Source organism: Corythoichthys intestinalis, chromosome 22 (genome assembly GCF_030265065.1).
Source record: "Corythoichthys intestinalis isolate RoL2023-P3 chromosome 22, ASM3026506v1, whole genome shotgun sequence".
In the NCBI taxonomy this organism is placed as follows: Eukaryota; Metazoa; Chordata; class Actinopteri; order Syngnathiformes; family Syngnathidae; genus Corythoichthys; species Corythoichthys intestinalis.
The window spans coordinates 31,933,171-31,950,340 of record NC_080416.1 but is presented as its reverse complement, the minus strand read 5'-3'; the positions used below and the strand labels follow the sequence as shown (position 1 = coordinate 31,950,340).

Sequence of the window (17,170 nt, the reverse complement as noted above, 5' to 3'; positions counted from 1 at the left end):
ACTCTTCCAGAGTCTTTAGTTTAAGCTTAAGGTAGGGTTATCAAATTTATCGCGTTAACGGCGAGAATGAATATTTTTTACATTTATCACGTTACAATATTTAACGCATGGGCTGCACGACCCACTCACGCATTGTCTCGTTCAATCTATTATGGCACCGTTTTACCCATACAGTATATAGAGCTAAAAGGCAGCGTAAAATGAGTAGAGTGAATTTTGGGCAGCCTTTGGAGCCTTGCAATCACTCTCCCAATGATTAGAATAATCGTGGGAAGCAATGTGGGGAAGAAAGGTAGTAGTTGATCTTTTTCTTAACACCCTATGTTATTTCCCTACACAGAAAAGATATATCAATTGGTACCACGACACACAGTCATGGTTGCACTTCCCATCATGCATTTGGGCAGAAGTTAAATGGCTACAGTATCATTTACTGAAAGCTCAACAAATACACTAGATGGCAATATTTAGTCACAATATACAAAGTCACGTTTATCTTTTAAGAATTACAAGTCTTTCTATCCGTGGATCCCTCTCACAGAAAGAATGTTAATAATGTAAATGCCATCTTGAGGATTTATTGTCATAATAAACAAATACAGTACTTATGTACTGTATGTTGAATGTATATATTCGTCCGAGTTTTATTCATTTTTTTCTTAATGCATTGCCAAAATGTATATGATCGGGAAAAATTATCGGGAATGATTGGAATTGAATTGGGAGCACACAAAAAAAAGCAATCGGATCGGGAAATATCGGGATCGGCAGATACTCAAACTAAAACGATCGGATCGGGGGAAAAAAACATGATCGGAACAACCCTAGTGGAAACGGATTCCGCTACACAAGCACTATATTAGTCTTATTTGGTAGCACTTGTGTATGTAAATCTGACGTTAGTAGTTTTCTTCATGGAGATGCGTGTGTAGCAGCCTGGTAGGTTTTTTTAACATGGGGTTTTGATAGTTGACATCATATTTTAGGTATCAAAGCACCGTTCTGGGCCCGAATCTTTTACCGGAACTGCATACCGGACTCTACCAGCCCAAATTCACGCCTGGTTTTAATGTGTTCAGATTTTGCAATTTTTGTTTGTTTTTTTCTTTCCTCCATTTTATTGTATAGTAATTTCCTGACTTTTATTTATTATGTACCATATACATACCACTTTGAGGACATCTTAGGTTTTTGTAAATTGCTATATGACTAAATTTGATTTGATACCCTATATGAAATTATCAACGAGAGGAAAGAAGGTCACCGCAGGATGGACTCCATAGGTGCCTGAATCATATGACTGCCCTCACCCATGTGACCCCATGTGACTTGTAGAGGGAATAATGTTTGGATTATAAGGATTAGGACCAACTCACAGGTTAAGTATAAAATTTTGCTGGTTGGACTACGATTGATAGACCTGCAAAATCTAATGTGACCATCTAGAGCTGAACTGTGTAACCCCACCCCATGTTTATAGTTGTGTTGGCAACACAAAACTGTCTTTTCTTTTTTCTGAAAATGAAAATATTAGAAAAATGTCTGCGTTACACCACTTCAAACTAAAAATATAAGATTAACATTAGATATAATGATTTCATTTTTTCACCCTTATGTATCAATAGATGGCATTTAGCGAACAGCAGTTGTCAACGCTCATGTTGCCTTTCGTGCTCTCAAAGAGTGACACCTGCTGTAAGAACAGAGAGGTACATGCTGTATGCCTTCAAATTATAAGTATTTTAACAGAAGAATTAAAATTGCTCAAGTGAAATCTTGCCAATAAGGATCCGTCAAACCATGTATTTATTTGTTTGTATTATTATTATTATTTCTTAAAACGTGCCAGTGCCATTGATATACAGTATATTTAAAATGTGAATTTAAAAAAATCTTTTCAATATAATGGTAAATCATGTTATTCTTGAAAAGCACTTTTCCACCTTTCAAGGCCCTCAAAGCAATTACACCACATCACCATCCACCTATTGGTGCCGCAGCACCAGGAGCAATGTGGTGTTTAATACCTTGCTCAAGAATACTCAGGCGAGATCATCAGGGCGGAGAATCGAACCCACAACTTCTGGGTTGGGGGGCAACTACTCTATCAATGAGCCAGGCCACCCTACTGTCAACACTATTGTCGTCCGACATGCCTCCTAGCATGCATTGCAGCGCCACAGATGTAAACAACAATCAACATTTATGTTATGTGCTAATTATTTCTTCAGTGACTGTTCCAGTTGTTTCATCAGTAGGCTAGTTGTGGTCTTTAGTAACACTTTATTTGACAGTGGCGGCATATGACTGTCATAAGACCATCATAAATATGACATGACACTGCCATGAGCATTAATGAATACTTATGACAGATGTCATTTTGTGTCATCCGGTAAATTATCTAACTTTTGAATGGATGTGTAAGATCTGAGCTGGACATAAAGTGGAGTGTTGGTGACATAATGACTTCTGTCATAAACATTCATTTATGCCCATGATAGTGTCATGTCATACACTGCTGCTCTTTATCCACCAACCGCACAATCTTTGGTTGAAATCTCTTGTCATTTTTTCTTTTCCGTCCACATCCAGGGAGATTAGCCACAGAGCCATGGGCTTTACACTTATTGATGACACTGCTAGACACAGGAACATTCAGGTCTTTGGAGATGGACTTGCCTTGAGATGTCCTATGCTTTCTCACAATTTTGCTTCTCAAGTCCTCAGACAGTTCTTTGGTTTTCTTTCTTTTCTCCATGCTCAATGTGATACACACAAGGACACAGGACAGAGGTTGAGTCAACTTTAATCCATTTTAACTGGCTGCAAGTGCAATTAAGTCGATTATTCGAAATGTCTGTCATTTTTAGCTTAGAATCATTAATTGGTGTCTAATATTTAGTTTAAAAAAAACGACAAAAAATTATACACTGGCATATTTTAAACAAATTACGTCACAATGAAAAAAAAAAGTCACGGATATCTACCTCATAACTATCGCTTAATTGTATTTTTTTGTTAGTGTCGCATTTTCCCCGATATTTTAGCTGATAAATAATTGATCCAAACACAGAAAAATTGGGGGAAAAAACATTTACAAGGGTAAATATATGAAAAAGAAAATCTTGACCACTTCTTGTTGTCTGTGACTTCTGCGTCGCAACCCTTGTTATATTACCGTGTTCCACCCATAAAATACCCACAAAGTCCGGCTGTGACCATTCACAGCTGTGTGTGAGTTTTTGGATCGAAACAAGGTACTGTAAGTACGAGATAATATCTCGTTAAAATCATGGCGTCTTTAATTATGCTCTTTCATGCTCTCACCTAATCTGTTTTTGATTGGGTTATGAATAACAAACTAGTCCTAAATGTTGACAAGACAAAAAGTATTGTCTATGGAACCAAACATACGCTGTTAACCGAACCCAAACTACATCTGGTTGTCAAAAACATTAGTGTTGAACAGGTACAGGTGACAAAACGTCTTGGTGTTGAGATTGACAATAAACTATCATGGTCAGAACATATTTGTACAGTAGTTCGCAGAATGGGTCAAAGTCTCTCCATGGTAAGAAGATTTTCTCACATGCTGCCTCTCAACATGACAGTAGATGTGATAAAGACACTTGTGTTGTCGCATTTAGATTACTGCTCTGAGATTTGGTCACGTGCTGCTATAACACATATAAAGACCTTACAAACTGTCCAAAATAGAGCAGCTCGACGTGCGCTTCGCTGTCCACTCAGAACTAATGTAAACTGGATGCACAACACATTGTCTTGGCTAAAAGTTAAAGAAAGATTTACAGCCTCATTGCTTCATTTTACTAGAAATATTGCTACAACTAAATTACCAAATGTACTTTTCCAAAAGTTATATCTAAGCTCTGATGAACATCAATATGAAACCCGTCATGCCATGGGGGGTAGATTCAAACTACCTAATGTCAAAACAAACCATGGAAAAATACAGTCATGCAGAGCGCAGTTTTTAACTGGAACACTTTCCCAAGTGAAATTATTCCTGCAAACAGTAAAGAACAATTTAAGTTCATTCTATAGAGGCATTTTATTGGTAATGAATTCTGAATTTGAAATAACTAACCACCATGAACCAGAGAATTTCAATGAACGTCAGGAAAACAAAGACTGGGTCCTTTCTGTACATGTACATGCATGTTGTATATAGGTATTTATAGAGATATATGTAATGTGTATGTCTATGTACGAAATGTGCATTTATATGTAGATGTGTGTGTGAGTGTTTGTGGATAGGGAGGGAGGGGAGGGGGTGGGTTGGTTTTATTTATAGTTATTTTTTTTCTGTATGCATTTTTTTTGTACTCCAGGAAGAGTAGATGTACTTGTTACAACTAATGGAGATCAAAATAAATACAAATACCTCAAGTTAGGATTTTGCTGTTTCTTTTTTTTTCTTCTTTTTTTTTTTTTTTTTAAATGCCTTCCTGTTCAAGCAATTTCCTCCCGCAGAAAATTGAGATTTTAAGCTTTCCAATGATGAATCACACATGCATATAGGACAGGGGTGCCCAAGTCCGGTCCTCGAGAGCCCCTATCCAGCTTGTTTTCCATGTCTCCCTCCTTGAACACACCTGAATCAAATGATCAAATGAAATCAGCAAGCTCTGCAGGAGCCTGATAATGATCCTGATTATTTGAGTCAGGTGTGTTGGAGGAGGGAGAAATGGAAAACAAGCTGGATAGGGGCTCTCGAGGACTGCACTTGGGCACCCCTGATATTGGACATTTTGAAATTTGGCCAAATTGGGGGTCTCAGACATACTCCTGGCTGGGGGCTGAGCCCCCTCTGTTCTTAAATCTTAATGACGCCCCTGGCTGGCAGCAAGGATCATTTACTCGCCGCCAACCTCTACCCGTCAAAATGGATTGGACGTCTAGTGCCGTCAATGGCAGCTAAAGAGTTAATCATTACGACTTGCTTCTGCTTTGTGTGTCAGATTTGTTTCTTTGCGCCGCAGTGGTCACATGACCATGACTCTAGCTCATGACTTCCTGTATTGGATTTTGCTCTCCTGCAGCGAAAGTAGCGGTTACATCCTGCTGACCGAAAGACGAAAATACTCGAAAATTTAACCTAACTGTCCGTGTGTGGCTTTACATTTAAATTGCAGCAAGAATGAAAGGCTAGCTAGCCTGCATGGCCTGTTTCTTACGTTGGGAGAAGCGAACTGTATTGCTGTACATCACTGACGTTTACATTAGCAGCAGCAAGTGGCGGTGATTTCCCAGCGTTTTTTGCGATTATGTCAAAATACACCAGCTTTCCGGAGCCAATGGACGACCACAACCCTTTCCAGGTGAGTGACATTTGTCAAAAAAAAAAAGTCATTTAGTACACTCTAAATGAGTAACATTAAAACCCTGGCACTAAATGTGGATTGCGAGTAAATAGCTGGCGTGTTGTCGCTCATGTGACACCGCCATGTGGGGTTTCCTTTCTGGACAGTGTGTTCTCAAGCTTGGGCCCACTTGTAGCTTATTTTAGCTAATAGCAATAAACACAGCAACGTGAAAATGACTGCTTCTAATGAAGCCATTTTTGTTGTCAGGACCCAGCAGTGACCCAACACAGCAGCAATAGTGGTTATGCCACACTGGACCTGTACAACCCATTTGAGGGCACGGCTGAGGTATGGCAATTTAAGCATTTGATTACAAAATTAAAGGGGACCATCATACTCTTAACTGGGTGATTCTCATGAAGCTAACCTAAACTATGTCTTTGAAGATTTTTAGGGGTATATTCATAAAAACCTGAAATAGTATTAGGGCTGTCCAGGGGTGAAAGTGGGTAAGAGATTCGGCGCAGGAACTGTGCTTTCAACCCGAAAATATGACAGCAACAGTCAAAACCCCATGATGAAAACAACCTGCCTGGCTACCACAAAGGCATCTCCAAGAGGAAAACAATCTACGAACGTCAGATTTACATACACAAGTGTTGACAACAAGCATAGACTTCATAACCTATTGACATGACACGGGAAACGGGGCCGATTCGTAGGGGGCCTATTTTCAAAAACTTCATATTCTTGTGAATAAATGCTTAAATCCCCGAATTCTTCATAGATATGGACGTAAAACAGTCTCGATAATTCCTGCGAATAAATGCTTCAATCTCGCGTGCATGGTACGAAAAATATAATATTTACCTTAAATCCCCGAACAAATAAATCCTTAGACAATCATTCCTGTTTGTATGCGGTACAACTTTCGCAGTTAAATCCAATCGTGAGTACCGTATTTTTCAGACTACAAGTCGCACCTGAGTTTAAGTCACACCAGCCATAAAATGCCCAACGAAGAGAAAAAAAACCAAAAACAACTAGTGGTGGATTCAACATAGATTTGCCCTTGATCTCACCAGATTTTTTATAATGACATGAACAAAACAGTGCGTTTCACTTCTGCACTGCCCGACAGCCAGCCAAGAATGAATGCACTTCCATAAACCACGAGGCTTGGTCTTTGCTTGCTTTTATGGGAAGACACTCGTCTTAATATTGTGAAAGTACAACAGAAAAATACACATATTCAATACTCAATATCCAACAAACTGCAAAATACACTTATATACACAACTATTATATGTATAGCATTGCACACTAGCTTGAGCTACTAAAGCATTGGCTGGCTTCTATAACACAACTTATGAAGTTCTATACATATGACCCTTCACCACAGAAGTAAACATATATTGCACATCCATATGTTATAATAAACATAAAATACTTACATATATTTCTGAGGCGGAAACGTAACAGAAAGCATTCACGACTGTCAATTAGAGGTGTGCAAAATTTCTGATTCTTAGATTATTCGCGATTCGGCCGTGGAAGATTCGAGAACGATTCACAAACATCCAAATTCCCATTATTGAAATATGCCAAGTAAAGCGGAAGTACAACACACTCAGCGCGCCGCGCGATCTTCGGAATGAGGAACGGAGCGAGAGTAGCTAAACATCATGCTTCTCATTACCCGGCCCCTCGGGTAATGCCAATGCTCAACTCACGGCTCTAGCTCAACTCATGCCACGAGATAAAAAAAAAAACACAACATACCTGACTGCTGCCGAAAAGCTGCTACAAAGTACATCCACATAATGTTACGGTAGATATCATTTATATAGGACTAGATGCAATAAAGATTCGGTAGCCTTTGCAGTAGAGCTGTCCCGACTAGTCGACATAGTCGACGTCATCGATGACGTAAATCCGTCGACGAGCACACTATCCCGTCGACGGTTAATGAAGGGTTAAAAAAATATATGCGTGGAAAGTTCAGAATGTCAGATGCTCTGTATGCAAGCGGGGAAAGCGGCACAAAGCCAAAAAAGCGCACCAGAGTGTCCAAAACATTGACTTATTTCAAAGAAACAAAGGAGCGTACACTCTTCCGTCCTGTCTCTTCAATGCCAAGCTTGGCTGCACGTAGGCCGTGAATAAACACCTCAAGCGCCGTAACCCAGTTTGTAATTTTTTTTTTCATTTTTTGTACACCAGAGGGTGCTGTCGCCTTACTAAATAATAATGTTTCATTGACAATGGGCCTATAAGTGCTATTAGTATTGTTCTTAATGCTAACTGAAAGGTTTATTTCATGTTATGGTTTATTTTATGGTATAGAAAATTATATAAGGTTAAAAGGTCATAAATATATACAGTATATACAGTGATTGCACTTAAGGGAGAGATTTGTCAATGATAAGGTAATAAATTAAGGTAAAGGCAATTCATATAGGCAATTCATTGATATATAAATATGGTTTAAAAGGAAAAAGGTGAAAAGTTTGCGTTAATTTCTAATTGTGTTGTTTTATTTGTGTGCACCGTAGCTTTTACAGTGTGATTACATCAAGGATGGAATAAAAGTTGTAAACTATCAGTTTAAGAGACCATCTTTTCAATCGGGATGCTACACTAGTTAATTCTATCAGCATTTGAACTCATTGTTTATTTGTGATTTATTATTGTTATTTACGTGTTTATTTGTACTTTAATAAATAATTTAAGTGTTCCAATATGTTTTTTGTGAATTGATAAGCGTCAACAAAAATTTCATTGCTAAATTAGTAATTATTAGATTAGTCGACTAATCGTAAAAATAGTCGGCTGACTAATCAGGAGAAAATTAGTCGTTTGGGACAGCCCTACTTTGCAGCACATCTACAAAAAGCTAGATGCGGGCGTTAGCAAACGGCCGCCATCTTAAAGCAGTACACTTCCCTGCAAGGCTGTTGTAGCGAACCTTCCAAGCAAACCTGATTAACTTTTTATCTAAAATACTCCTAAATCGGTAAAATATTGACTTGAATCTATCTTTAAAATGGTTTTTAAACTTTCACATGTCGAAAGTAGACAAAAGGGAAATTATGGAATAACGGGAGCAATTTTAACAACTTTAACGGTTGTTTCACAACATTAAATTAATTGAATGTAGTTTAAAGCTGCTGATACAGAATGGGGACTGGAGTTTTTTATTTACTGTTATTTTTGTATATTTGTTTACTGCTATATGTTAACTTGATACTGAAATAGTTGTTTGGTTTAGACTGAGAGTATTTTTAAACAATTTTGGAACTAATGTACAAAACATTTTAAAAAAAAAAAAAAAAAAAAAAAAGGAGGGGGGTGCATCAATAATCGTTTTATAATCGAATCGGAGCCTCTGAATCTTAATCGTAATCGAATCGTTAGGTGCCCAAATATTCCCAGCTCTACTGTCAATGCTGGCGCTAGACACCGCAATGTGTAAGTAAGTGACTGAACCAAACTACTGTAACAAAAAATAGATGCAGTGAATTATTCTGACCTGCAGGTGGGAGCAATGCCCCACAAATGGTCAACTGATTTCCCATACAAGTGTGTAAACTGTAAAGCCAGAACAGTACATATTATCGGTCCTATTATAAATGTTATTGGAATTATCGGGATGACGTCATAATTCCTATTATCGGACCGATAATTATCGGACCAATAATTATCGTGCATCAGTAATCAAATCCAACGCATAGAACAGAAATCATCTTGAAAGGCAATTTAATATAAAAATACAATAGAGAACAACATGCTGAATACTTGTACTGTGTACAGTGCATGAACAACGAAATGCGAATACACTGTCCTCACCAGGACGCTACGGCTTGGTCCTGGCTATTCAGCGGGCTAAACTCCCAAATGACGATGCTGGACGTCCGTATAATTTGCTGAGTCAATTTCGTCCTCGATACCAAACAGGTTCGCATCGACGTAAATAAATGATAATTAGGTGCTTTTACAGCAATGACATGACACAATCGGTTAGCATGCATTCGCTAGCATTAGCGCATCGTTCAAACAACCACACAAGTGGCTCTAAGTGTCCGGTCGCGGGTGGAAAACACACAACAACAACAGAAAAGATGATACACGCAGGCATTGCCCCTGTAGAGATATTTTACAAGCATAAACAATGAACGTAGGTTCGCAGCAGTGTTTCTCTCTCGCTAACTCGCCCACTCACTCAGAGCTACGTAGCTGTCGGTCTTCTTCTGGCGTGAGAGCGCTCTTCTTCACCTAAACAAGTGCAAGTGCACCCCCACGTGGGCTGAAAGCGCCACAAACTAAAAGCATGCATTTCACTATAAAAAAGTCAATAATACAATTGAACACACATTGCCAAAGGCAGAACGCGAACGTGGCCATAGCTCTTAAGTTATTCAGATAACCATAGCATAAAGAACATGCTAACAAGTTTACCAAACCATCAGTGTCACTCCAAAACACCAAAATAACATGTGAAATGATATCATAATATGTTAATAATTTCACACACAAGTCGCTCTTGAGTATAAGTCGCACCCCCAGCCAAACTATGAAAAAAAAAAAAACCAGGGACTTATTGTCCGTAAAATACGGTACATCTAAGCTTAAATCCGACATGAGCGTGTGCCGTCTTCGGCTATTACTAAATGAAGCTCTGCCCCCTCTGATAAGGCGTCACTGATAAGACCTTTTCTCATAGGCACCGTCTAACCGTTTGCATTATTCTAACACACTTAATATAAACAATCAGGGAATAGTATTGCTTCTCGTATTTACCGATCGACTGTTTTTATTACTCTAACACACCCAATATAAAATAAATAGCACTTATACCATAGTTTAAGGAAAACAAGCAGTATATAGGGCATTAGAGATACATGACGCCTTCTTAACGCGAAGCCCAACGTGTGCGTCATGCAACTGACTGAGCAAGTGACTACCAACTCTTGCAATCAGTTCTCCCGAACAGTCCAGAACAAATGGTGGGACGCCCTGTCCCAACACAAGGAACACCGGAGAACGCCGGATATCCAACTGATAACACGACTGACAAGACTCCAAGAGCCCCTTTGACGCTGAGGTGGCTAAATCCACAACCCTTGTTGCCCTTACAACAGTAACTCCCGAATCCTCCTTTCCAATCCACAAACAGACAATAGTCCTAAACAACGCCCGAACACACCCTTCTTCCTGCCCACGGCCCGCTCAGCGAGAGCCTTCAAAAGACTGAATGTTTAACTAAGCATGGTCATTTTTTCCTCTTGAAACCTTTTATTGACTTGTGATATGGTGACCTTGGATCCTCACCTGGGTCCCTCTGTGCTGTATGATTGCTGTCGACTCAGAATAAATTGTCAACTTGTGTTTTGAAGCCTTTTTCCAGCTTTCAAAATGAAGTCAGTACAAAGGGTTAAGACTAAGGTGAACGCGCGGATTTTGGCCTTTTGGCCGGGTTGTCGGGGTCTCTGGTCACTGGAGCTGCGCCAGCACGGGCCCTGCAGTTCGGCTGGCGTGATTCCGGCAGTCGAGCTAAAAGGTCAGATTCCTTCATTATTTATTCCACAGGCAGCACGGAGATCCATAGCTGCAGCATATATCAGAGTCTGACGAGTCGCGTCGATGTGTGCATGTGCTCAGCTAATCACCCTCCTTGGCCTGGACTCCAGTTATCCGTTCAATTGCAGTTATCCGTTCAATTGGCTGACATACTGACGTGTGATCAGCATGGATAGGAAGCTCTGATCGGTTCACATGCACGTTTTCTGGGACAAAAAAACAAAACAAAAAAAAAGGAACAAGCTTGTTGAATTAATGCGATGCAAAAAAAGGGCAATGGAATGGAAAATTGATAAGATCTTTAAGAGAAAGGAACGAGCTGAACAGACTTATTTCAATTTTCTCTAATGGGGAGGTTCAGAACATCTTGTTAAACCCTATAATGCCTGACCTCAGAAATATTGAACATAATTTTTTTTTTTTTTCAATTTAAAAACTTTGTTGTCCATAAAAGTAATTAAAAAAATGTTTGACCATTTAAAAAAAATGAATTTGTATACAGTATATGTGTTCTCTAATTTGTATTATAAATGACTGCAGTTCTCGTGGTAAAAAAAATATAACGAAAGTGAGATTGAACACAATAAGGTTTTAAAACTTTTTTTTACTGCAATGAGGTCCAGAAATGCTTGTCTCAAATGTGATACATTGGCAGTATAGTTTATGTGCTCTTTGGACTTATATTTATTCATTTACCTATGTTAGGCTACTTATTTTCTTATAATATAAAAAAAGTCAATGTGTGTGTTATCTTTAAAATATATTCCATTTCACTGTGCATAATGTACTAGTAAGTATTTGTACTTATTTGTACTTATTTGTACTTATTTGTACATTTGTACTTATTTTGTTCATGTAAGAATGATACGTATACGAAATAAGTATGAAAAAGTATCTGAACCTGAAATTTCTCACATTTCTGCATAAAATCACCATCAAATGTGATCAGATCTGTCAAAATCACAGATAAAAAAAAGTGTCTGCTTGAACTAAAACCACCTAAACAAGTTTTTATATTTTAATTAGGATGGTATGCAAACAATGACAGAAGTGGGGAAAAATAAGTAAGTGAACCATCACATCACATAATAACTTCAACCAGACGCTTCCTGTAGCTGCAGATCAGTCTGGCACATCCATCAGGACTAATCTTGGCCCATTCTTCTCTACAAAACTGCTGTAGTTCAGTTAGATTCTTGGGATGTCTGGCATGAATCGCTGTCTTTAGGTCATGCCACAGCATCTCAATGGAGTTCTAGTCTGGACTTTGACTTGGCCACTCCAGAAAGAGTATTTTGTTTTTCTGAAACCATTCTGAAGTAGATTCACTTGTGTGTTTTCGATCATTGTCTTGTTGCAGCATCTATCCTCTTTTTAGCTTCAACTGTCTGACAGACGGCCTCAGACTTTCCTGCAAAACATCTTGATAAACTTTTGAACTCATTCTTCCATTAATGATTGCAAGTTGTCCAGGCCCTGAAGCAGGAAAACAGCCCCAAATCATGATGCTCCCTCCACCATGCTTCACGGTGGGGATGAGGTGTTGATGTTGGTGAGCTGTTTCATTTTTCCTCCATACATGACGTTGTTTGTTATTCCCAAACAATTTAACTTTGGTTTCATCAGTACACAAAATATTTTGCCAAAACTTCTGTGGAGTGTCCAAGTGCCTTTTTGCAAACATTAAACGGGCAACAATGTTTTTTTAGACAGCAGTGGCTTCTTCCGTTGAGTCCTCCTTTGAACACCATTCTTGGCCATAGTTTTACATATAGTTTATGTGTACACAGAGATATTGGACTGTGCCAGTGATTTCTGTAAGTCTTGAACAGACACGCTAGGGTTCTTTTTTACTTCTCTGAGTATTCTGCGCTGAACTCTTGGCATCATCTTTTGTGGACGGCCACTCCTTGGGAGAGAAGCAACAGTGCCAAACTCTCTCCATTTGTCGAGGTCTCCGACTGTCAATTGATGAACATCCAGACTTTTAAAGACGGTTTTGTATCCTTTCCCAGCTTTATACAAATCAACAATCCTCTTCAGTCTTCAGACAGCTCTTTTGACGGAGCGGTGATGGTCATCAGACAGTGCTTCTCATCAAGACAATTCTTACCAGGTGTGTGTTTTATAGTGGGCAGGGCAGTTTTAAACCACTCATCGGTGATTGGCCACACACCTGACTTAAATTGTTTGGAAAAATTGTTTTCAATAGCTCTTTAAGTCTCTTTAAGCAGAGGGTTCACTCAAAACCTTTACATGTTTGGGTGGTTTTAGTTTAAGCAGACACTGTTTTTTACATCTGTGTGATTTTGACAAAGATCAGAGCACATTCGATGGTGTTCTTATGCAGATATGTGAGAAATTCCAAAAGGTTCAGATACTTTTTCATACCACTGTAATAATTGCTGATTTTCTGGCATGTAAATACTTAAGAACCACAGTAAATTAGTAATAAGTTATTGGAAAATACTACAATGTGAGTTCCAGATTTTTTATTTGTTTTTAATTTTGTCGCCTCTTTTGACCTATACCTATTTTCTAAGTGAGTGAACTTGCAAAATCACAAGGGGTGCAAATACTTCTGCTCATTGTGTATACATGTATATTTTTAATGCAAATAAGCTCTGCCTCATTTCGTGGGAGGGGGGGTCCCATTAACGGCGAAGAACGGGTGATCACTGTATTTACTTTCTCATGTACCTACTACCCTACCAATGGTAATCATGACCATAATGTGTAATATTACATGTTTTTAGACATTAATCAATGACATATTTTACTGTACCGTAAATAAAATATGAGGGAGTTCAAGCTTGATGAAAAAAATGCATGAGTCATCATAGCATTCTGCTATTTTAAGCTAGCTTTGTCCTTCATTACCGTGTTGCACAGCTTTCATGAGAATCACCCATCAGGATGTGTTTATATTGCTATTCATAGAGTACACAACAGCTGTTGTTGTCTGATATTGACTAACAAAGTAATTCAGAAGTTTTGACGGTCAGCAGATTTGCATCGAAGTAATATAATTTCTATCATTTTGTATTTTAGCCCCCACCTCCATATGAAGCCACTTCTCCCTCTGCTCCACCTGTCTCAGCAAAGACCCCACCCAGCCGGACAACACCAACAGAGCCCCGTAACTATGGCTCCTATAACACTCATAATTCTCAGGTAGCACAGACAAGACTTCCACTGCAACATCTTTTAAAATCCTCTTTAAAAAATGATGGTGACTATTTGTATTATGTGTGATATCTGACAGAGTGCAGTTAATGCTACCACAACAGAGCTGATGAAAAAGCAAGAGGAGCTCGAGAGGAAAGCTCGAGAGCTGGAGCAGAGAGAGCGGGAGCTGCAGTCTCACAGCTTGGGGCCAGGAGCTTGTAAGGCAAAGATTGAATTATTGATGTTTTAGTGCTATATTGCAGTAACTACGGGTGGGAACTTAGGAGTACCTCACGATACGATTTGCAATAAAACGCTCATGGTAACGACGACCTCACGACATGGCGATACAACAATTATTGATACATTGGTCAGGAATTCTTTCTACAAAACAACTACTAAACAGAAAAACAAGCTGTTTTCCTCATTCTACTGTGAAATGGAATGAGTTTATCATCTTTACTTTGTCCTTTTCGTCTCCGAACATGAAATTGAGAAATGTATCTCATAGGTATGAACTCATTAAGCCTGTGTGAAAATCTGAAAACTGCTACATCTCCTTTGGAAAATGAGTGTTTGTTTCATTTTTTTTTTTTTTCTTTTCAGCGCGACAAAATAACTGGCCTCCCCTCCCATCATTCTGTCCTGTTGGCCCCTGCTTCTACCAGGACATAAATGTGGAGATTAGCCAGCGCTTCCAGCGCACGGTCACCCTCATGTACTACTTTTGGTTGTGTAAGTTTCTGATCATTTTACTACAATTGAAGATGTATCCGTTGTTTTTGCCTAAAACACCTCCAAAAACTCCTAACATCGTAAGAAAACAATGCTTTCGTGGTTTGGTGTATCACGGTCCAGTTTGGCTTATGCTGATTTGTTACTTTTTTGTTTTGTTTTTTTTTTGTCCATGTGCAGTCGGCACTGGAACTCTGCTCTTCAATCTTATCTCTTCACTGGCAATGTTCTGCATCGACACGACAGTTGGTGTCGGACTGGGTCTCGCCATCCTATGGGCTCTTCTCTTTACGCCATGTTCCTTCGTCTGCTGGTATCGGCCTGCTTACAAAGCCTTCAGGTGCTCACTTCTGCCTTAAGGGAATGAATGTAATTGAATTGTCAGTCAAAATACAGGATAACGGAACTGAGCTATTTAAGTTAGTGATGTACAATAGATTGTCAAAATGACATATCATGAGGATCTCATGTAGCCAGTATCGTGATATCTTAGGCAGAATAATATTGTACACGCCTGCAGCCCTTGTGCACTTACTGGTCACAGTATAGCCAGTTAAAGTGATGTTTTCAAACATTACATTCACATAAAATTAATGTTCTGAACCACTTATCCTCTCGAAGGTCGCGGGGGTCGCTGGACACGGGACCGAGAGTGAAGGGAGGGCACGCAGTTGCTCAGTTGTGATTGAAATCTTTAGAAAACAACAACAAAAGCCTGACATCGTTACTTGGGATATTACAATCGATGCTCAACTGCGCACTCACCACTTGGAGAATAACAAATACAAACATATGGTGTAGCACTGCGTATATAAAATAGCCTATATCATGATAGAGGATTTTCCCCAGATCGCAAATCACTAATTTAAGTGTTTATGTGTGTAATGTACGTACAGTGCCCTCCATAATTATTGGATTTATAATAATTATGTGTTTTTTAGCGTCTAAAAATTTTTTTTTCTAAATAATATGGGACCTTAATGGAAAAAAGAGAAAAATTCAACCTTCAATACAAGTGCATTTATTCAGTGGGAAAAAAAATCCCACATAAAGAAATAATTATTTGACATCAAATAATGTGTGTCACAATGGCGTACCGTACGCAGGTTATTTTTAGACTGTGACGTCGCATCATAAAGCGGAAGTAAAGCCGAAGTGGGACATTATAGACCCGCCCTCGCATAGACCCAACGTAATTTGTGCTACTTTTCCCCAGTAATCTTTCAAAAACGAACTTGCCAATCACGCATTGCTTTTTTGGAACTTGTAGAAACACTCTAGACATTACGACACATGAAGGATGTTTTCTTCATACGTTTCCGGAAACCAAAAACTCGGGAGGAAAAAATGTGAAGACTGAATCAACTTGCACGGACTTTAACACCAGCTCGGTGAATCCATTCACATTTCATATGCGTAAAACATGTTGGGTTGGCATGGTCTTTCAGAGGACAAAGAGGTAAGCCATTTTTATATATTTAACTTATTTTTTTAGCGTAACGTTGTACCGTACTGCTTTTGTCCGACAATGAATGACCTGAAAAGAATTACAATGGTATCTGACTGCCACTGTTACCGTTTCTGTTATATACATATATATAAAAAAAAAAAACTTTAGTAAGGGGGAAATATAAATAAATTATAGAATTAAGATGTGTTATCAATGAAAAAATTTAAAGTGTTCGTTGGCTGTCACTGCGTAGCATTTGCGATCGCTACACAAAGCTAACTAAATTACCCCCAAGAATGGTAAGAGACATAGGACAACCAGAGGATATATAAGAAAGACAGGGCTGATGGTAAAGGATAGCTTGTTGAAACAGGAGAATGTCATTGTCAGTCGCGTCGATAAAAAAGCTAAAGCTATGCTTAGGTCGGCTCGGTTTTTTTCGTCTTTTTCAGCCTTCGACACTCAAGCCATCTCTTTAACTGAACATTTTTATGTTCTTCCACATCTTTGCCAGTGAATTTGGCACCAGGCACATCATTTTCGGAGAGAATTATTAGGTTTAGCCCTGAAAACATCTCCTTCGTACACAATTTCCATTCATTTCCTATCAGGGACAAACGGTTTGGAAACGAAACAGCCCCACAGCATCACTGACCCACCCCCATACTTCACAGTGGGTATGAGGTGCTTTTCAGCATGCGCATCTTTCGTGGCACGCCAGACCCACGTAGAGTGTTTGTTGCCAAAAAGCTCAATCTTGTCTCATCTGACCAAAGCACACAGTCCCAGTTGAAGCCCCAATACCGCTTGGCGAACTCCAGACGTTTGCGTTTATGATTGTGAGTGAGGAAAGGTTTTCTCCGTGCATGCCTCCCAAACAGCTTGTTGGCGTGTAGACAGCACCTCATAC

General features: G+C 39.0%; 1 protein-coding gene across 1 annotated transcript in view; it reads left to right on the top strand.

Annotated features, from left to right (window-relative positions):
* Window positions 1-4,936: 4,936 nt before the first annotated feature.
* Window positions 4,937-17,170, top strand: part of scamp3 (secretory carrier membrane protein 3) — an 18,428-nt gene continuing 6,194 nt past the window's right edge. Inside the window, exons 1-6 of the mRNA XM_057828419.1 lie at window positions 4,937-5,342; window positions 5,595-5,675; window positions 13,959-14,081; window positions 14,173-14,293; window positions 14,682-14,810; window positions 14,991-15,150. Of these exons, the coding sequence (XP_057684402.1) occupies window positions 5,289-5,342; window positions 5,595-5,675; window positions 13,959-14,081; window positions 14,173-14,293; window positions 14,682-14,810; window positions 14,991-15,150 (668 nt within the window). The 5' untranslated portion in view covers window positions 4,937-5,288. The remainder of the gene's footprint in view (window positions 5,343-5,594; window positions 5,676-13,958; window positions 14,082-14,172; window positions 14,294-14,681; window positions 14,811-14,990; window positions 15,151-17,170) is intronic.